Genomic DNA, 23,206 nt, shown 5'->3' on the forward strand with positions numbered 1-23,206 from the left:
AAAACAGTAGTTATTTTTGTAATACTTGTACAAAGGGAATAAAGAGCAACCACAAACATATTTAATCTTTTCGGTTAATATGACAGGAAAAAGTCAAACTTGTCCCACAGAGGAACAAAAAGCCCTCCACAATGTCTGTGTAAATAAGTATTTTGTGCCTTTATAGTTCTGTATAAAATATTTCAACTCTTTTTAGAACTTAAAGCAATTGTACTCCTTATTTCTGTGAAAATTCAAAAAGGCAAGTGGAATTTATTTTGTTTTGTTTTTATTCTTAACAACTACATAAAATAAACCAGTACTAGAGGAAGTACTGGAAACCAATTACATTGATACTCTCCATTCTTGATAATGGGGTTTTGACATTTAACCCAAAGTATTAAAATTAATTCACAATTGGTCTGAAATACGTTTCAATAATATAGAATATTGATCAGTGGTATCACAGACTACCATCATTAATATAAACTGCCATCTCTTGGATCCTTTAATATCTCTGGCCAAAGATTTTTTTTTCTAACTTGGTAAATCAGAATACTGTTATCAATGTGTGTGCTTACATTTCATTTTTGTTCAACTCCTTGGTGTGCGATGGGGAACTGATCATACACAATGTGGCACGTGATTGAGTGAATAAACATATAATACATGTGTAGGCAATGCCCTCTTGTGCTCTAGGGTGGCTACTGTACTACAGGACTGCTGAAGATCACAGGCCTTGTCCCACAGCAAATAAAGTCTTTCTACTTTCAAGATGTATTTCTACTATGGTCTATGAGGTTTTACTCAATACAAGGATGTTGACATGGAATATATGTTTAGTATATCATGTACAATCGCTGAATTTCTGAAACACTCATTTGTGTTCATGCAGATGTTTTGATAATCTTGCTTAATTCTTGGCAACTGAAAGCTAATCTTAAAAACAAGTTATGTCTCAGGTGTGAAGAAAAGTTATCTACTTTTAACAGAATCTGAGATGAAATTCTAATGGGCACAAAGAGAGTAGACCTTTTAATCATTCTTTCACTGTTTAAACAAACAAAATTACACGCTGTACTACAGGTTTCAGGCTATATAATCAAAAGGTGCAGATATCATCTTCATCGATTAAGTTGAACCAAAAAAGTTCATACAAAATAGATTGCTCATATTCACACTACAAACAAATGTTGTTTTTAATTTTAACAAATTTCAAAGGTGTATCAGCAGCATTGTTGTAAATTGTACTGTAGTGCAGTTTCTTTTTCATAAAAATACCTTACAAATGGTCAGTCAAAAGTCATCAGCAAAAGAAAAATCCAGAAAACAATCAACCAAACAAAAAAAAAACAGAGGTAATGCTGATGCCAAAACAATTATAATACTGTTGGGTACATAGAAAAGTAATCCTTATATTTTATACATTTATACAGAGTATAAAAGGTAACAGAGGATTATGCCACAGTCTCCCTTATCCCGATATCTATTTTCTTTGGAAGGAGTTCTTTTCTTTCATCAACACTTGCTAATGAGTTTCGACAGTTTTGCCCATCCATGTATAACTTTGCATACACTGGATTGGAGTAATTTGTCGGCTGTGGAAAAAGATAAATAGATAGTATGTGATTTAGATTAACAACTATTGTTTGAAAAGGAAAATTGAATCATTAAAACAAAGGGAAACACATATATTAAAGCATAACTGAGCGTCTTTAATATTTACCTGGGTTTCTGCAAATCTTACCAGAGAGTTAAGATCTTTAGGAATGACAATCCATTACCTAAGTGTGTGTGTGTGTCCACATGTACATGCGGAATGTCAAGAATGGAGCTTTATAGCTGGGCTAGGGAGGAGAATGAAATCTACTACAAAAGGGTCAGTACAATTGCTGATTCACCCCCTGGGAATACAGGATTTAAAAAGGTTCAGAGGGATAGCCGTGTCAGTCTGTAACTGAAAAAAACTTTAAAACTAATAGATCCTGCAGCACCTTATTGACTAACAAAAAATGTAAATACTATCATGAGCTTCTGTGGGCAGATGAATTCATCTGAAGAAGTGGGTTGGGCCCACAAAAGCTCATGATACCATCGACATTTTTTGTTAGTCTCTAAGGGTATGTCTACACTACCCCGCTAGTTCGAACTAGCGGGGTAATGTAGGCATACCGCACTTGCAAATGAAGCCCGGGATTTGAATTTCCCGGGCTTCATTTGCATAAGCCAGGCGCCGCCATTTTTAAATCCCGGCTGGTTCGAACCCCGTGCCGCGCGGCCACATGGGGCACGAACTAGGTAGTTTGGACTAGGCTTCCTAGTCCGAACTAGGAAGCCTAGTCCGAACTACCTAGTTCATGCCGCGTGTAGCCGCGCGGCACGGGGTTCGAACCAACCAGGATTTAAAAATGGCGGCACCCAACTTATGCAAATGAAGCCCGGGAAATTCAAATCCCGGGCTTCATTTGCAAGTGCGGTATGCCTACATTACTCTCCTAATTCGAATTAGGAGGGTAGTGTAGACATACCCTAAGGTGCTACAGGACGATTCATTGTTTTTCAAGGAGTAAAGAAGACAGCTCTGTGGCTGAAGCCTCCCTCTTACACAGAGCAGGTTGAATCAGGAGGGAATACAACACTCCAGCATGTCTCAGCTTGGCTCCCCATGGAAGCAGGGCAGTAAGAAAAAGGGAAGGAGAGTGTGGTAAAGAAGGCATGGGAGAGTAGCTCCAAAAGCAAAGGAGAATATGTCTAGCCAGGCAGGTGTACCTGCTGGTGCCTCCTTGTGGTGGATGTCCAGTCCAGGTATACCATAGGAAAGGTATACAGTGACTGGATAAATGGCTTGAAAAGAGATTAAAAATATTAGTAAAGGGAATTTTAGGAACGGTGTGCCAATTTATATACCCCATCTTAACTCTTATATGATGGGGATGGATGGTAGAGCCCCAACAAAAGATGTGCTGAAAGGTACTTGGATGGAAAAAGAGGGGGAGTTGGTGAAAATCCCCTGGGTAGCTACAGAATAAATGGGGTGTTGCTTGCACTGTACATTTTTATCTTACAGGTAGTCCCACACATGTAATACCAAAGTTGTGATCTGATTAAACATATGCCAAATGTGTCCTGTCCTTCTTTTGGTGTAGTCAGACAATCTGTAACCAACAGATTCCTACAGACTGTTATAAGATCTTGGCATCTGGCCAGTCATAGAATCATAGAGCTGGAAGAGACCTCAGAAGGTCATCAAGTCCAGCTCCCTGCCCAAAGCAGGACCAACCCCAACTAAATCATCCCAGCCAGGGCTTTGTTAAGCCAGGACTTAAAAACCTGTAGGGATGGAGATTCCACCACCTCCCTAGATAACCCATTCCAGTGCTTCACTACCCTCCTAATGAAATATTTTTTCCTAATATCCAACCTAGACCTCCCCAACTGTAACTTGAGACCTTTTCTCCTTGTTCTGCCATCCGCCACTACTGAGAACAGCCTCTCTCCATCTTCTTTGGAACCTCTCTTCAGGAAGTTGAAGGCTGCTATCAAATCCCGCCTCCCCCCGCCCCCCCCACACACATTCCTCTCTTCTGCAGACTAAATAAGAGAGCCCTCAGCCTCTCCTCCCAGGTCATGTGCTCCAGCCCCCTAATCATTTTAGTTGTCCTCCACTGGACCCTGTCCAATGCATCCACATCCTTTGTATAGTGGGGCCCCCAGAATTGGACACAATACTCCAGATGTGGCCTCACAAGAGCCGAATAAAGGGGAATAATAACTTCTCTAGATCTGCTGAAAATGTTCCTCCTAATGCACCCTAATATTCATTTGGCCGACCAAATCTGCTATCATTTTGTAACTTAAATAAGAGATCATAACTGATATTGTAGTATCTGCAAATATAGAAGTATCTTCTCAATAGCAATAGTTTTGCTAGTTTAAGGATTAAACCACAGTCCAAATCAATGTGACTTAAATATGTGCTTAAGTTGATCTCTGTTCTGCAAAGCAATAAGTAAACTTGCTGTATTTTCAAATGAGCACCTTTGTGCTTTCTTCTAGATTATACCTCCAAGAGGCAGCTCCTGTAAATATCTGCAAAGCTACCTCATTGTTAGGTTTGGAAAGGTTAGGTTTTTATTGGTAAATGTTGATAAATGTTGTCCCCATACAGCACAAACAGATGAAAAAATATTTCCATAGATCACCGAAAATTACAGATGGGCAAACTGAGAAAAGTGCTGTTTGAGAACTTACTGCAATTTGATTTACGAGTATTTACTGATTGTATTTTGACATGTGATATTGCCAATTTGTGTTGTAATGGTTAAAGCTTTAACTTTTTGAATCACAGCTTCCATTGTCATTAAATGATTGTTGTCCAACAGCCTCCTTATAATATCCCTCAACTGTGAAATCGCAAATTGATTAAAATGTAAAAAATGTTTAAAATCCATAGTTTTGGGCAACAAACAATTTAAATTGATAAAACTAAAAAAGCAAAAATAAATATTGATGTTACCTGTTCAAATTATTTTATTATTTACAAAATCTAATTCTGCCAAGTCTACTTATTATGTCACTTCAAATCCCTTCTCAAACCCTTCCTTTATCATGATACCTATAAAAAAACTTGACAATGGGTTAGAATGCTTCTGTGTTTTGACTGTTGTCTGGCCCTAATATGGCTCTTCCTTTCCTTCTACTCCCCTACCTGTAATATCTTTTGTCCTTTACTTAGATAATATGCTCCTTCAAGGGAGGATCAGCTTTTTGTTCTATGTTTGTACAGCACCGAGCAGTGAGGGTCTGTTCCATGACTAGAGCTCTAGGGCTGTGTCCAGACTCCATGCCTCCGTCGACGGAGGCATGTAGATTAGCCAGCTCGGAAGAGGGAAATGAAGCCGCGATTAAAATAATCGCGGCTTCATTTAAATTTAAATGGCTGCCCCGATCTGCCGATCAGCTGTTTGTCGGCAGATCGGGAGAGTCTGGACGCGATGCCCCGACAAAGAAGCCTTTCTTCATCGACACAGGTAAGCCTCGTGAAACCAGGTTTACCTGTGTCGATGAAGAAAGGCTTCTTTGTCGGGGCATCGCGTCCAGACTCTCCCGATCTGCCGACAAACAGCTGATCGGCAGATCGGGGCAGCCATTTAAATTTAAATGAAGCCGCGATTATTTTAATCGCGGCTTCATTTCCCTCTTCCGAGCTGGCTAATCTACATGCCTCCGTCGACGGAGGCATGGAGTCTGGACACAGCCTAGGTGGCTACAATACATGAGAGAAATACTGAACTACCACTAAATATATGGATGAGTGGAGGATGTGTATGTGAATTTCCCCTTTTATGACCCATTATAACTCAGTTATCTCAACAGAGGATTGCCTATGCTATAACATCTGATTTCTCCACTTTATATATATAGTCACTGGGAAGGGTGCCTAATTCATCACAGATCACAAAGTTTCCTGTGGTCAGGAGCACCTACTTTGGTATTTCTTAACTTGCTTCACCACTCTTTTGCCTAATGAGACAGAGCAAAGGTTTCAAAACCTAATTTCTCTGTTCCCCCTAACCAAATAAGAAGCCAGGATTTGAAGTCTTTTTATGGCTTGGCTCACTGCAGCAATCATAGTAACTTAGATGGATCAGAAGCGGCATATCTGCCATTTCAAATAATTATCTGATTGTCTGGAGTTCTACACTTCCTTGTATTATAGAAAGAGGTAAGTCACACTGAAAAAAATGAAACAAAAACCTCCTACCTCTATATCAGTGTTTGCCAAATGGTGCTCCGTGGAACCATGGGTTCTGTGAAAAAATTCTGCTCTCCTGCCCCCTGCAGAACCTGTAGGCAGCTCCCATTGGGGCTTTGCAGGTGAGGATGAGCTTATGAGGGCGCACGGCTTTGGCCGCTCCACCACCCACTATGGCTGCCCCTCCCCCGCGCACAGCATGGCCCCTCCTCACCCGCAGGACTGTCCTGTTCCAATGCCCTGAAGCTGCCTCCGCCTTGTGTGCAGGCAGCCGCTTTTATAGCGGCTGCTGCTGCTGGAAGGGGGAGGGATAGCCAGGGCTGAGGAACCACTCTTGGACCGCAGCATTTTAAAACTGCCACCTGCGTGGAATTCGGCTCAGGCTCTGCTGCTCCCCCACACCTGGAGCACGCTTAGGCTCTGCTGCCCCCCATGTGCTGCTGCTCTCTCTCCCCTGAGCTCCTCCCCAGCCTGCTGGGAAAGTGGCAGAGTTTGATCTGGTGGGAAAGGTCAGAGTTTCTACTCCCATCCCCGGCATGCCAGCGGGAAGCATGACTTGGTGCTGAAGCTATGCTGGGTTCCCCGCTGCATGGGCAGGGTGGGGATGGGGGACTGAGCTCCCTCCCTTCCCCCACCCCCAGGAACCAGACCATGCTTCCTGGAGGCTTTCCCTGCAATAGCAGGGTGCGAAGACAGATAAGCATCCCCCTTATGCCCAGACCCTGAACCCATATGCCCCTCACTCCCCTCTCCCTGCCAAGACCCCGCATTCCTAGCTTGCTCTGACACCCTGCCCCAAGACCCCTCCTGTGCCCTCCCTCCTGGCCAGACAACCTGCTCCAAGACCCTCCTGTACCTTTCTTCCTGGCCAGACAACTCTGCCTCAAGCTTTCTCCTGTACTCGTCTTCCTGGCCAGGACATTGCAGGTCATCTTTGTGATTTATACACAAACATAATGAAGTATTTTCCAACCATAAATGACAGCAATAACTAGATTTCAAATCCACTAAGTATAACTGGAAAGCCAGTCAGTTTTTCTATGCAAAATTATGGAAACCTAATTGAAATCACTTCAGCTGGCCAATTAATACAAAAATGTAAAGAAGTTTCTCTGATTACATTTTGGGGCGGCTTATGTCAAGAATATTCAGCTTTATCAAGACGTGCAATTCTTCAGTTGTTAACATTCACCAGCACATGCTTGGGTGAAACTGGGTTCTCAAATTATGCAGCAACAAAAACAAAATACAGAAATCGACTGAATGCAGCGCCAGATATGCAAATCTAACTTTTTAGTATTAAACAAAATATAAACAAAATTTGCCAAGAAAAGAAGAAAAACACTCTTCACATTGAAAACTGCCAATATAATTCATATTAGTTTTTTAGCTTTATTTTTTGTACACATTAAATGTGATTTTTGTTTTTAAATATGTGCAATTAAGCTAAATGTTAATCTCATAACCTTATTTAGCATTTGTTTATTATTATTATCCTTACTTATTTGTGGTCTACTTTTTCAGCTCCATATAGGAGACTGTTTTCCTGGGGGCCTGGCGGAGGGAAAGGGGGTATCATGGAGCTCAGGTCCGGTGGCTCTTTTCTCTTTTTTTTTTTTTGCTCGATAAATTTTCCCTAGGGGTTCCTCGAAATTCTTCCGAGTTTAAAAGCGTTCCATGGCCAAATAAAATTGGGAAACACTGCTCTATATTAATAGGTCACAACACAAATATATTATAGAATCATAGAGCTGGAAGATACCTCAGGATATCATCAAGTCTAGCCCCCTGCCTATGGCAGGACCAATCCCAGCTAAGTCAACCCAGCTGGGGCTTTGTCAAGCTGAGACTTAAAAACCTCTAGGGATGGAGATTCCACCACCTCCCCAGGCAACCCATTCCAGTACTTCACCACCCTCCTAATGAAATAGTTTATCCTAATATCCAACCTAGACCTCCCCAACTGTAACTGGAGACATTGCTCCTTGTTCTGCCATCTGTCACTACTGTCACCTGCTGAAGTAATATCTAGGAGTGAATTCTACCTTCAGTTACACCTGTGCAACCCCAGTGATTAGAGATGACACAGAACTGCAGTTTTTATTTGCATTGATAGGACTTTTCATTTGATTACCAATACCATAATTATAAAGAAGAATCATACTTAGCATTTATATTGTGTCTTCTAGAGATTTCAAAGTACATTAAAACAAGGAATTATCCCCTAATAATTGTCTGAGGCAGATATTATGCATCGGGGAAAACTAAGGTATAGAAAAGTGAATGGTCTGAGTGACAAGTAAAGTAATTTAACTCAGTCTCAGAGCTGGAATTATAACCTAGTTCTCCTATCCACTAGGTGTGTTGTCTCTCCTGGACAGTATTGTACTTTTTAAACCATACAAAATACATTAAATTAAATCATACAATAATGCAAATGAGACAAGGAGGAATACATAAATCTTTTGATATGAAGGGGTATCAAGCATATTAATGTCCCTCTCTTTTAATTTTTTTACAATTTTCAATAACCTTTTAAAGAGATTTTGCTCTGGTTTACTGAAACTAAGCTATATGTTTTGTTAACTTAGTTGTCACTTGCAATACAATTTATTGAAATTTAACCAATCTATTAATAAATTGTTAAGATGTACAGAAATTGTTCAGCTTCATGCATTCAAATACCCTTTAAAGTAGTAGAAAATAATTTCATTTCCTTTTTAATCTTATCTCACTCTTAAATGCCTATCACTGTTTGGTATGTTTATGTGGTTGGTTTCATTTTTATAAGGTTTTACAAAAGTTATAATTTACTCATTGCTGTATTTTTAAACATACATTTTCAATTTGACATTTTAGACCAACATTATCATGACAAAGATGAAATATAGGCATAGATGAACCAAATAGAAATTTTATTTCTACTTGTAAATTGTTTCTTGCTAATGAAAACATGAACAAAAATGGTGCTATTCTAACATAACATATACAAACTTTTCACAGAAAGGGGACAGGATGGAATGAGCATGGGAAGTGAATTATCATTTCTCACCCCTGCAGAGAGCGGTCCTTTCAAATCAGAGTTTAGGTAGATTGGTGGTGCTGTGTGGGGAAGCTTGAATGCTGTGGACCCTCCCCCTATATACCTGGCCTGCATATAAACAGAATAGTTTAGTTTCTGTGCTAATAACACTGAATTTTCCATTTGCAGGTTGACATTTTTAATAAGCAGTGCACTGGCTAAATACAACTACTAGTCTTCCACAATGAAAACTGCCATGAAGACTTTAGTTTGGATGATTTTTATATTCAGCATGAGGCCAGCACTAAGCATTTTCTATAAAATATTACAGTTGGGTTTAACAATCAGTCAGTCATGTGCCTAGGAACCAGTGGATATACTATATGTTCAGCTTCCCTGTGATATGTTGCACGTTGACTGGGTGACAGTGTAGTGACATTCATAGCGACAACTGTAAGCCAGTTATTGCTTTGTCAAATGTGCCAGAGAATGATAGGTGTCCCGTAGGATGCATCTGACTACTGATCGCTCTAAGAAAGCTATTGAACCATTACTCTGTTCATCCAGTTCCACATCACTCAGAAGCTCTACCACTGAGCAGCAGTGCTCCTATAAATGACACAACTGAGAGTCAAAAGCAATGCTCTTTTTATGTAGTACAGCTAATATATTAAACCTCTGAATCACTTGTATTTTTGGAAGTAACCAAAATTAAGCTTAGATTTACAAATGCAGCATCTTAACATTTGTAAAGCATAAGAGCTAGTAATGCATTACCATTAGAAAGTCTAGCTCAGAGTTTCTTAACTTTTTAAGACTGGGGAGAACCAAACAATAATTTTCTTTTATGAGGCACACCAACGATTTTTTATTGAGAAAAAAAAAAGTGGTGGGGATAGAAGGGCAGCCATTTTGAATTCTGTTGTTCTCCGTGGCACACCTCCAACTGCCATGGAGAACAGAATTCACCGGTGTACCATGAAACAATTTAAGAAACACTGGTCTAGAAGTATCAGAGGGGTAGCCATGTTAGTCTGAATGTGCAAAAGCGGCGAGGAGTCCTGTGGCACCTTATAGACTAACTGAAGTGTAGGAGCATAAGCTTTCGTGGGCAAAGACCCACTTCGTCAGATGCACGCATGCATCTGACGAAGTGGTTCTTTGCCCATGAAAGCTTATGCTCCTACACTTCAGTTAGTCTATAAGGTGCCACAGGACTCCTCGCTGCTGGTCTAGAAGGTCTAGAAAGTCCAAAATGTTTCTGGAATTTAAGTAAAGAAGATTTGAATGATGAGCTCGTACTTTAGTTTGGCCAAGAGGTCCAAGGATTTTGTCTGTCTCAGTTCACAGTTCACTTTTAATTTAATATCCAGAGAATGCAGACTACCACAAAAGAACATCTCAACATATACTGGGGTGCTAAATAGACAATGCATAGAATCTATAATGTTGTCACTAGTTACACTTTAATTGATTTTATGTTCATCATACAGAATGAACAGACAAACCCAAACATATGCCATTATTATACAAGACTTCATTTGAGAGAAAAATCATGCTAATTTGATGTAAAGGTATTCATTTCAATACATAAAACAAATAGTCATTGAAAAAATAGTACTACCTTTTCTGGGTTTACTGTGAAATCTGGATCTAAAAGTCCGCTTTCATTATGTTCATGGCCCACCTCATACATATTGTATGAGGGATTACCAATTTCTACATTCATTCCTCCATTTATCATTGGTTGTCTTCGGATAGTTTTTGTCCTAGTATATATAAACAAACAAAGGGGGCTAGTATTTTCAAGTCACTTCAAGAATGAAACATACCAAAAATATTATTTAACAGCTTTATAGACTGAGAAAGTACCTCAAATAAATAAATAAATACATAAATAAATAAAGGAGCCTATTCCTGAAGGCCTATCAGGAAATCAAGGGAAATATGTAGCACTGTGAGCACTGGTTGAGCTGGGGCACATTAAGGAAGTAGCTTTATAAGTGAGTTTATAGCTGTGTGGAGTCAAGGAATTCACTGCCCCATTGGTTATGGCTCTTATGTCCCCTGTCAATATGGCTGAATTCACCCTAGTTCCCAGGGAAAGCATCATAAATTCATTGCAAGATTTTTTTCAATAGTCAAAGAGAGCAGAATCTGCCAGTGAAGTTTTCTCTGCTTTTGTCTCTCTGAGGAATCCAATGGGATGACAATGTTTCTGTCTTTCCTGGTAAAGCAGCAGGGTTATCTGCTTACTTATTTGTGTCTCAATCCATATGCACTTAACATGGGAACCTGGGAACATGGTTTCATTATGGAAGTTATGTATCTGTCGAAACTTAACTTGCTGGAGTACTTGTTGGTAGTTATTGACAAATTTAGCTCAAGTAACATAGGTGCAAAGTGAGAGACAGCTGTCTTAACTTTCAAATTGGATTACATATGGGGAAACACCTTTAAAAGGATCCAACATTCTCCCATAGGTGAATCCGGTTATTTTCACTGGTAAGGTAATAAGTGAATTTTTAACATCAGGGTTGAAAGCCCAGTTTTAGAAATACCATTCTGAGACAGGAGGCTCTACTGAGTTGAGACAGAACAATGGGGAAGGGACTATGGCACTGGTAATGTTTGAGATATATTTTTTAAGTTAGGAATGAACTTCCTAGTCTTAAACCAAGCTGACCCGTGAGAGTATCTATTTCCCAAAGACACAGAAAAATGGAACAGAAAAATCCACTTCCAGGAAGATATTTAAAACATGCATCATATTTTACAGTACCATATATATGTTAAACAATAATGTCTCTTAAGACTTTCAGGTCTTTTTTTCAACAGAAAAGAAAATTTAATCACACTTTTTCAAATTTAAAGAAATAAAGTATGAATAGCTTTTTAGGTATTTATTTTATCCAAACCACTTTCTGTATCACTCTTTAAACACTATCTAAACACAGTGATTGGTGCCATATAAGTCCTCAGATTGCTAAGCATTTCAATTAATTTCTATTCTATATTTTAGCATTACTGCTTGCATGCTTCTCGTCATATCTCAGATAACCATGAGACAGATAACAGATGTTTTAGGCATAGACCCAAATTTTTCAAAGTGGCCACTGATTTTGGGCCCTTCAACTTTTGGTGCCCAGTCTGAGATATGTAGGTTCTAATTTTCAAAGTTGCTGAGTGCTTGAACTGTTTTCAGGTGGAATTTTCCCAACTCATCACTTCTGGAAAACGGGCACAAGGCATCTCAATGTGAGAAAACAAAATCAAGGCCACATTTAAAAATGTGGATTTAAGAGTGGGCCTATTAGTTTAATTATGTATATTTTCACAATCTTTTGAAATGCTTGATTTACAGCCATTGATATTACCTGGAATCTTTGAATTTCCAGTATGTTACAACATTACTTACCTTCGTTTTCTTTTACAAAGTAGTAGACCAATTACCAGAGTAGTGATCAAAGTCACCAAGAGAACAAGAGGAACAACAATTGCAATGCTTCCTGTAGGAAGAAGAAAGAACATGGAATACACTAGTGTAAATCCAATGATTTCTAAATGTGGTACAGTTGCTAAAATCTACTAAACTCAAAGTGTTAGTTTAGTTTACCCTTTTAATAAGAGGGCAGTGATTTCTATTTAGGTAACAGAAAGATTTATTTACTGGAGGACCTAATATTGAAAATGAAAAGGCAATATAGGTATCCCTACACATATTCTAAACAACTTCATCCATGATACCTGCATTTCACAGATCTGCCATTGAAAGCCAATAATCTAGTTATGTTGATAACCGCAATAGTGTCGGATGTAGAAGTAAAATAAGGCATAGTAGCCTTATGCTTGACAGTTTTATAAAAACAATATAAGAAAGAGAAGGGTACTATCAGCCCGGTCATGTTGCAAACAATTGCACAGTAGTCAGAGAGACTATTCTCAGGTATAAGGTGTCCTGCTTATAGGTGTCCTGCTATGTGTTGCACAATTCTAACACAGGTATTTAGCAAACAAAAGGAAAGTTTGTTATAAACACTTATGGATTGCATATGTTGTTACAATGAAAGTATCCTTCGAGTCTATTGTTATACTTTATGGACCTCTATGGTGAAGGTCACAAATGTACTTTAAAATGTCAACCCATCCCTTGTGAAAAATTAAAATGATATTGGCAGTCTATTTATATTTGTAACATGCAGCTAAAGGCATTTAGTGCTCTGGGTAGCTATCCTACATAATAAAAATCACAATAGAAACAAAGAACTGCCTGTAATGCCCTTGAATTCTACCTGGAAGATTATTGAAAGCCAGGTTAGATGGCAGAGCATTAATTCAATGTATTTTCAATATGAATCTCCACTTAATAAGCATACTGCTGCATTCAGCTTTTGCATGGCCCCTCAAGAAAAAAAATCACATCAATCTAATCTTGAGGAGATAAAGGCATGGATATTTGTGGCAAGATCCACACCCCAGAGAAAAGTTCATGCTTATCCTACCATGAGCAAACAACAACAAAAATACACTTAACTACGGCTACTACCTTAGCTTCCAAGAGCCATATGGGACCTAACACCACACCAGAGTTGAACAACTATATTACAAATGAATTTGTGCTGCTTCAGTAAAAGGTATTTGATATAGATTCTACCAAATCTTCTGTCTGCTTGCCCCACCCCATCAGCATTATTTGTCTTGCCTAGGCTAAATTGCACTCCGCTATCTGATCATTTGTTCTACTTCTCAACTGGATTCATTCTAACTGAGATGTAAAATTAAGTATCATCCACATATTGAAAACACGACAGCCAATTCATTCAGTTTAAGAGCTTGTCTATGTGAATCTTTAGTCCATGGGAAGCTGAGGAGTGAATCTACCTTGCAGTGCCTACCCCACATTAACTTTCTGTGTGGACCCTACTGATGCTTATTAGCAATTTTTCAGAGTGCTTTGATGTACACCACTTTGAAATGGGAGCAGATTAAAGTGTATGTACACAACAGTAGGGTCTACGTGAACATTTAGTGTGCGACAAGCTGGTGTGAGGTAAATTTAAATCCCTACCTGCAGCAAACTATATGTGCATGTAGACAAACCCTTGGGTGCCAATATTGTTCTAGTCTGCTTAATCTGCATGTGTATTAATTTTATTTAAAGGAACAATCCACACTTTCAGGATGATTAGCCCAGTATGCAAATTATACCATTGTGTAGGCAGAGCAAATGCAAAGCCTATGAACCACTTAAATCCTATTTTGAGTCTTTAAGCATGACTTCGATGGTCATAAACCTTGTGGTAAGTCTCTCCACAGGAGTGAATTTCACCAAGCATTTGTCACTCGCTAATGCTGCTTCTAAGAAAAACTCATGCTGGGTTTAAAGAAGTGGGCATATAAATTATGCCATAGTTTGGCAGTACTGTAAAATGTTTTATGTAGAATTGCATATGAATAAAATATTGGAAATAAGAGCAAAATCTTTGCCAATAAAGAATGGAATCTGCAGCACATTACTTCCTATGCTCATATACTAAAATGAGTAAACTATACTATTCATATACTATCATGAGTGTATCACTTTTAAATGTAAAAATATTTTACAAGCTGCAGTAGTTAATATGAAGCACTTACTTGTACTGATATTGTCAGACTTGCTGCTCTTGGGAGCTGGCCTCTCACACTGAGTGCCTGACCAGTTGGCTGAACATCTAAAAAGATCCAATTAAGATGGTAAAATTAATGGATAATGGCTGTTAACACAGTAACCTATTAAAGAGACCACCAAAATCTTCTCAAAAGGAACATGAATGATAAGAGCCATTTTACAAAATGAACAATAAGCTTTATGTAAAGAGGTTCTCAATATTGTGGCATGACATTGTGAACACTTTTCATTGTTTCCTTTCTTCACTATTTTACAAACTGTTGGTTTCAACTTCAAACACTTTTTATTGTTATTGCACTTTTAAGCATGTGGTCACTTTTACGAAATTATAAATGTTACACAATTATTATAAAGTCAATCACAAATGTATAAACACAGTCAATTTTACCAGTGTTTATTAACATTAGCATGCATACACTAGGTATGATTTTAATTTCATTTTTATATCGTCAGTATGTTATAGCAGGACATCTGCAATTTGATTTTATTCATTTTAGTTTAAAAGACAGAGATAAGTAGCTGTATGAAATGAAGCATCTCATACAATGCTCAACTTCTATTTTCTGACACCTTTCCATGTTTCCTTTTCAACCTTAATTGGATAGTTGCTTTTGGTAAGATCAGTCACCTGGTGTTGTGTCTGTTACATGTCTGAGGCTCTGATCCAGCAAACCACTTAAGCATTCACTTTGCTTCAAGACCACAAGTAGTTCTATAGAACTACCCATATTCTGTAAGTTAAGTATCTGCTTAAGTGCTTTTCTGAGTAGAGGCACATGGATGCACACACTAGATCTTCTGTTGCAGCTGGGCAAATATAAAATATGTTTTCATCAAATATTTGTTCAAGTTTTGACATTTACTCTCCATCAATGATCACAGAAGGCAAAGACAAACTACTTGTCAGAAAATCCATTTAAAACTGAAACAAATTCATGAAATCTGTTTGCAGATGAAGTTTACTACAGAATCTGAACGTTTCCATACTGGATACTGCAGGACAAAGACATTTTTTTCTGTCTCCAATGCATGTTGTGCAATGGGCTGTCAGATATTGCTCATCAGTTTGGATGTATAACAAGTTAGAAGCAACTACATATCCATACTCTCTTAAGCAGGACCCTCTGGTCTGGTAATATCTGTGGTTTGGCGGGACCATGGATGTCCCAGGACCAGAGAGTCCTGGTGGAGGGTTGGTTGTTTGGTGCCCAGCAGCGGGGCTATAGCTCAATAGCAGGGCTGCCATGTGGAGAGCAAAACCAGGAGCCCAGCAGTAGTGTTGCTGCCTGGTGCCAACACTGTGAGAGGAGGGGAAGGGAGGGAGGTAGCAGGGCTGGAGCCCAGCAGCAAAACTGCCCGTTGAGAATAGAAGGCAGTAGGGCTGCCTGATAGCACAACCAGGAGCCCAGCAGCCCCACTACTGTTAAGTGACACATCTGCTTGGTGGGACTGGGAGGCAGTGCAGCTTCCCTGTGGAGCCAGGAGCTGCCTGGCAGCGGGGCCATGAGTGGGGCTGCCCTAAGGCAGAGCTAAAAGCCTAGCAGCCCCACCGCTGCCAGGCAGAGCTGCCTGGGGAGGCTTGAAGGCCGTGGGGCTGCCCAGTGAGGCTGAAGCCCAAGTGGGGCTTATTGGCCAGCAGTGCAACTGGATCCCAGAATGTGCGCTGCTCCACGGGGATGGAGCCCAGAAGTGGGACTGTATGTGCCAGAAGCAGGATTATCATGGTGGGGCCAGGATCCCTGCATGCAGAGGGGCTGGTGGGAGGGGGGGAGCTGACTAGGAGGTTGACAGCAAGGCCATGGGTGGGGTGGGATGGAGATGGGGTGGGCTGAGAAATGACCATCCCTGGTCGGGCAAAATTCCTCATCCGGGTCCAAGGAAGTCAAACCTGTAGAACACATCACATTAATGATACAGCTTATGCACAATGAAAAGATAACTTCAATTCATTGTGCTAATATCTTTAATAGGACTATAGTTAACTTTTTATACAATGCAGTTTGCAGGGTGACTAGTCGCACTAACAAGAAAATATGTATACACTCCTGGAATGTGGGTGTACTAAGCTTATAAAATATTTGCAAAATAGTTTGATGTATTTCTACTTAGTTGTTCTGAGACTGATAAAATAAAATACTGTAGTTCCTTAGTTCATTATCATCATTTGTCATTATGCTATGTAGTGTTATGGTCAATTTGTATAAGATTTCATATGTAATCTATGTATAGTAAATAGACTTAAGTTGTAGGCTTATAGAAGTATAAGACTGACACATTTAGCAGCACTGAAAATATATTAGGTATATAATTAAAGCATTGCTGGACTGTTACACCTAACAGCTAAGGCTTGTATGATTTTAGCTTAGCCATATTTGGCCATGGCTTAAGAATACTTGACATGAGCAAGTGACCTAGAAATAACTATGCTTGTAAGGTCACAAGGTTACTGTAAAAAATGCACCCACAGGTAATGCTAAAAAAATCCCTAGATTACAATAAACTACAAGGTATTATCCAAGATCACAAAACAATTAATTGTAACATCATGGAATGTCCTGTGATGATATAGGATACATTTTGTGTAGAGAGGTTAATCAGAAAGGGTATGTCTACACTACCCCGCTAGTTCGAACTAGCGGGGTAATGTATGCATACCGAACTTGCTAATGAAGCCCGGGATTTGAATTTCCCGGGCTTCATTAGCATAAAGCCGGCGCCGCCATTTTTAAAAGCCGGCTAGTGCGAACCCCGTGCCGAACTAGATAGTTCGAACTACGTAGTCATTCCGAACTATCTGTACTCCTCGTTCCACGGGCACGGGGTTCGCACTAGCCAGCTTTTAAAAATGGCGGCACAGGCTTTATGCTAATGAAGCCCGGGAAATTCAAATCCCGGGCTTCATTAGCAAGTTCGGTATGCATACATTACCCCGCTAGTTCAAACTAGCGGGGTAGTGTAGACATACCCAAAAAGAACTAAACAACCTCTGAAAAATTGGTCACCCTGGTAGTCACAGGGTTTGGAAGTATAGATAAGGAAAAGAAGATTGAAATCCTCATGAATATTCAGAAAGTGTTTGCTGTGGTCAGAACCACAATATAAAAGAGTTTCCCTATTTGTGTATAAGTAAGGAAGACCCGAAGAGACAGCACCATAGACAACCCCAGAAGAACAAATACCTCTATCAACGATTATGGACAGGTTCACTGCCCCCTAGAATATCTGTGAGGATATGAATAGGATGTTTTAGTCAGAGCATGTTTTTGTGGGATTTCTATATGCATGGTAATTGTAAATTGTATTCATTACCTTAAAAATTGTAATACAGAAAAGTTTTTTTGTACTTGTGATTGTATCTGTGGCCATTAGACTTTGTGTATTCCTAAAAGGGAAGATTACTCACCTGATGCCATAACTGGAATTCTTCAAGATGGTTGTCTCCATGGGTACTCAACCTTAGGTACTTGAGCAACGCTGCACCACTAATCAGAGACTTTAGGTAGCAGTGTCCACAGAATGCCAGTACATGACATTTGAAACAGCTATTTCTCATGTACAGCCAACTGTTTCTTCAGTTCCTTCTCTGACACAGATGTAGATGAGTTGGAAGCAGAGGAGAGGAAGGGTGGGTGGTAGACCACCAACAGGGACAACCATTTTGAAGAACTCCATTTACCGAATCAGGTGAGTAACCTTCCCTTCTTCAAGGTGTGTCCCCATGGTTACTCCATCTTAGGTGATTACAAAGCAGTAGTCGTACTTGGTGGTGGGCACTGTGAGTCAGTGACTGAGAGTATTGTTCAGCTGAAATGTGTATCAGAGTCCGCAGGGTCTGAGTGGTATAATGCTGCATGGAAATATGCGCTGAGGCCCATGTGGCAGCCTCACAGATTTCCTCTGTTGGTATGCCCCAGAGGAATGCAGTTGACGCTGCCATCGCTCTTGTGGAGTGAGCAAGTATGTTGAACGGAGGGTCCCTCTGAAATATACTATAGGCTAGGTGTATACAGCCTGAAATCCATTTAGATAGTCTTTGTTTTGAAATGGGTAACCCTTGTAATCTCTCTGTGGATGAGACAAAGAGCCATGGAGTTCTGCAGAGGGGTTTTGTGCATTGTAAGTAAAAGGCGGCTGCCTTGTAGACACCTAAGGTGTGCAGTGCCATCTCCCTGTGGTCCTTGTGGGGTTTCAGGAGAAGATAGGTAAGTATATGGGTTCATTGAAATGGAATGAGGTAAGTACCTTTGGAAGAAACTTGGGATGTATACAGAGTCCAGTGATGCTGGCCAATGATACTGATGCTTTGGAAAAGTACAAAATACAATGGATCAAGTTGTGTGGAAACCTAGGAGCATAAATGGGTGCTATAATTTGCCTCTTCCACTCCAAAGGAATTTGTTTATTTTGTCTTAGTGCATTTACTGGGGAGAAAGGAGTTACCCTTCCTTTTCCCCAGCCCACAGCATAGGGCACCTGAATTGTACAATTTAAAATATAGGCAAATATTTTTAAACTGATCATGAGCTATACTCCCCTACAACATGCTCTACAGATGGAACCTCTAGACTAGTTTCATAGATGGTATTTATTAACACATTCACTAATTGGCTAATTACTACTTGAAAACCCTTTTGCACAATGGAAAAACTATAACATGCTGGCAGTTATGGCTCTGGTTTGACCTCACAGTTAAAAATGATCACAACAAATTTAAAGTTCTAGCCTTCAGGGAAGGGATTAGTTGAATTAATGTCAGAAAATAGGCTACACAATAATGTATGCAATTAACTTGAAAACTCAAATCAAGTTGCATTTTCATTATTATTTGTCATCATCTTAACATATACCAAAAGCACATAATACATTATGAATCTATCATAAAACCTATATACTCCTTTTTTGTATTTGTGTCATTTTTAATAAATTCCTTTAGAGCCATTATATCATATGGAAATTATTATTGTTCTAGTCTACCTTACAAAATGACTGCTTATGTGGTTGCCAGTTCACAGGATCACCTTCCAATGCATGATTACAAATTAAGTATTTCTAATCCCATTACAAAAACACCATAAATCTTCATAGTTTACCATCTAACCTGTTATCTTTGGACAATCTTAGAATGAAAATGTTGCAATATGTCTACAATTCTGATGAGGAATTCTGCAGCATGTGATTTAAACTTGCTGAGATGCAATTTTTGAAAGGCTACATCTAGCTTTGACTACAATATTTAAAAGAATAGGTTTTTAGAGATGGGGAGAGACTCAAACTGATGAATCTTAAACACCTCTCTTTTGGAAATCAACCCTGAAGATGTGGCCTTCTGAAACATGACAAGCTGAAAAAGGAAGCGGAATTAATTAATGAAGGTTCATTCTCAAAACATCAATGTGAAATTTTACAGGAAAATTTTGCAAGAATGTAGGGGCTCAGAAAATCTCTCCAAACGTTACTAGATCATAATACCTGATCTTGGTGTAGGATTAAAACAGAATTTGTGAATACCCCCTACAACATAGACGTTGAACTTTGAAGGGAGAATAGAAAGTGTGTTTTACTCATACACAATATTTCTCCCCTGGAAAAATCCATTATCTTTTTTTTTTTGCTTTAAATAACACATTATCAAATAGTAGAAAAGCTGTATTTTGTGAGCCCAGCACAATTATTGTCAAAATTCTAGTTAACATCCCTGCTCCAAAATTCACACCACTAAAATTAAAAAAAACTTATAAACTGGGAGAAGAGAAGTCCCTGGTTTACTGTTATTATTTATGATTTGTATTGTGGTAGCATCCAGAAGCCCCGGTTAAGTTGAAGACCCCATTGTATCAATATATAGAATAACATGGTCCCTGCACCAAGAAGTTTTATGAAAATTTGTCTTATAATATACAGAATCCACACTTGATATTCCTGAACTGGCCATGCCCAGGCTCACAGAAATTGCATTGTTGGTGTACATCTAGCTAGCAAGGAGTTGGAAGATGTGGTGGAAGCTGTAGAACAATTAATGTCAGGAGTTTGCCAGAAGCAGAGCCCTTAGCACTAGACCAGAAGCTCAAAGGTGTTGCAGCACCCCCTGCATCCTTCATTCCCTTCCTGTGCCTATGGGCACTGGCTCCCATTTGGCCAGGAGCAGCTCAGAGCAGAGTCATCAAATGGGACTGATCCAGCCCAGAGCACTCCCCCACACTCCACCATACACACAGCCACAACAATCCCCTGCCCCCCTACACACACACTCCTACTCCCTGCCCTGATTCCTGCATCCCCCACATCCCTCAATACTTGATCTCCAAGCCCCCATTCTACTGCTGTCTCCTGCTCTGACCCTCCAATCCAATGCCCTGAGCCCCCCACTTATTTCTTACGGGTATTGTCATATGGCAAGCACTCTCAACCTCCTTTTCTGAGCCCTACCCACTCCCAGACTTGGCTACCCCTGCACAGAGGCAGCTCTAATATAAATTCTTAAAACTAAGGCTCTTTTTAGATCGGTATGAGAGCCACTTTATTGACTCACAGATAAGCTTCCTAAGATGAAACACAACTTTCATAACTATTCACAGTAGAAGATAACAAACACTATGTATACCAACTGACAAACCTTTTACATGAAGGAAGGGAATCAGGACTGACAGAGTTTTATTAAGAATCTCTCTATCTGCTATCTGGAGGACATTTGAAACAGGCAAGCAGAAAATTAGAAAGGAATTAAATATATAAAAATATCACACACAGATTTTAGGGGATCATAGTTGACTGAAATGTTATACATTTCAAAACCGCATGCTACATCCACCTTGCAGCACCTATTGAAAGAATGGCTTGGTTTGAGGGTGTTTTATCTGCCCTTGTATATGTTTGACTGATAGCTGCTCTCACTTATTTTGATATTTTAGCTTTGGATATTTTTTTCTGCTTTACTTTTACATTGGATAGGATAAGCAATACATCTAATAGATAAATTATTCCAGTCCATGAAACGGCACCTCCAGAGATTAGAAAATAAGATAAAGAAATTATGGAAGCTCTCTCTATGTATCTATAATTAAGTTTAAGTTGATTTTGTCCTTACACTAGGGATTCAACCACTTAGTTGCGGATAAGGAATAGCACATATTCATCATAACATAAAAGTGCTTATTCTAGACACACACAGAGAAAGGAGAAAACAGAAATGTATGTAAGTAAGGAAATGTGGATTTCAGGAGTTGAGGGAATCTGGCCAGAATGGTCTGGTTATTTTGAGAAAGAATTTAATGGTAAATCTGACCCTCAGATTTTAGGTCGATACTCTATATTTTCTAAGCAGAAGAAATATCATATAGTACTATTCCTTCTGTGTTGCTGTTATGAGTGACTTTCTAATAATTAATTAATCATTAAAAAGTAAGGGAATTTCCAGACAAAAAACTATTTAAAAACGAATTTATTGTTGAATATGTACCCATAACTTAAGAGTAAGATTATCACAGGGATGCTTTATTGACAAAAAAGACCCCAAGCATTACAAACCTAGGAAATGTAGACTTAAAGATAGAAGAAAACTAAACATGTAAAGTCATGGAAATGCACATTTGAGGAAATCAAACACTTTTAACTGTACCCTGTAATGACACCCTAAAGGGAATTTAAAAAAAAAATCTACTGTGCCTGGAAGCTATGCAGAACATTTCAAAGAGCAACATATTTTTTCTCCTTTGCTAACATCTCTTCATCTCTCCCATGCACTATTACTTTGTGCATTGCCAACTGAATTATTTAAGTCTCCAAGGCATGTTGCTTTGGGATACAGTTTGAGCAAAAAATCTCACAGAACATACAATTACATTTTATTGATCCCTTCCAAATTGAAAATGTTCGTACTACATTAGTTCACAAAGATCTTTCCCGTTCAGTTGAAACTATAATGTGAAAATTTCAACGTAATTATAATTAGGTAGCCCATTAACTGCACCCTATGGAGTTACATTTACTGTAAAATATTTAACAAAATCTGTTCATCTGTCACTGCACTGACCGACTATCATTTCGAATTGCCTTTTAGTTTCATTCAGCCTTCTCATTGCTGTATTGCTAGCTCTGACCTGATACAACATTGATTTCAGAAAATGCAATCAGTGTGCTAGGTCAAGTGTCTTTAGTACACCTCCTGCTTTCTTGCTAGACATAGAATATGCCCTAGATATTTTAAAATGCCCTCATTGACAGGAGTTCTGCCATTGCTTTGAAACCCTCTTTTGCACACATAGTATATTTACAGAGAGAGAGAGGGATTTACTATGATTGAATGTTCACACTTAAAAAGCTGTATGAGAGAACAGAGATAATGAGAGAGGTGTAGTACTGTAAGGACTATGTGCTTGAGAAAAGTTCTTCCATCTTGATTAGTGCAATTTCTTCCTTTTTGGTATCCCTAACAGACATACTGTCTGCTTCTAATCAATAGAAAATGAAGCTCTGATGGTCAGCTTTTTTCATTGCTCTGACTGCAGCAGTTCCCTCTTTGAATCACTTCATTCATTTCCCTTGTTTCACTCAATCAAGTTAAAGCTTCTTGTCCTCACTTTTAGGAAATATCTCAACTTTGCCTGTCCTTATTTGTCACTCCCTCCTTCTTTCTTGGTTACATATCCTGAATTCAAGGATTATTTTATTAATTAAAAGTAACTACACAAAAAATTACTTCTAACAATCAAGAACTGTACAGTTCTTGCAATAAGTAACCCAGGGTGCATCTACACAGCAGGGCTTAACTCGAAATAAGATATGC

The 23,206-nt window shown here is 39.1% G+C and overlaps 1 protein-coding gene across 1 annotated transcript in view; it reads right to left on the minus strand.

Moving 5' to 3' along the window:
• Positions 1-251: 251 nt before the first annotated feature.
• Positions 252-23,206, minus strand: part of LRP1B (LDL receptor related protein 1B) — a 1,362,068-nt gene continuing 1,339,113 nt past the window's right edge. Inside the window, exons 88-92 of the mRNA XM_089779714.1 lie at positions 14,391-14,467; positions 12,175-12,265; positions 10,381-10,525; positions 8,787-8,885; positions 252-1,577 (exon numbers count right to left, since the gene is read on the minus strand). Of these exons, the coding sequence (XP_089635840.1) occupies positions 1,437-1,577; positions 8,787-8,885; positions 10,381-10,525; positions 12,175-12,265; positions 14,391-14,467 (553 nt within the window). The 3' untranslated portion in view covers positions 252-1,436. The remainder of the gene's footprint in view (positions 1,578-8,786; positions 8,886-10,380; positions 10,526-12,174; positions 12,266-14,390; positions 14,468-23,206) is intronic.

The sequence above is a fragment of the Pelodiscus sinensis genome, chromosome 7 (genome assembly GCF_052426305.1).
Source record: "Pelodiscus sinensis isolate ZL-2025 chromosome 7, ASM5242630v1, whole genome shotgun sequence".
NCBI classification, from domain to species: domain Eukaryota; kingdom Metazoa; phylum Chordata; order Testudines; family Trionychidae; genus Pelodiscus; species Pelodiscus sinensis.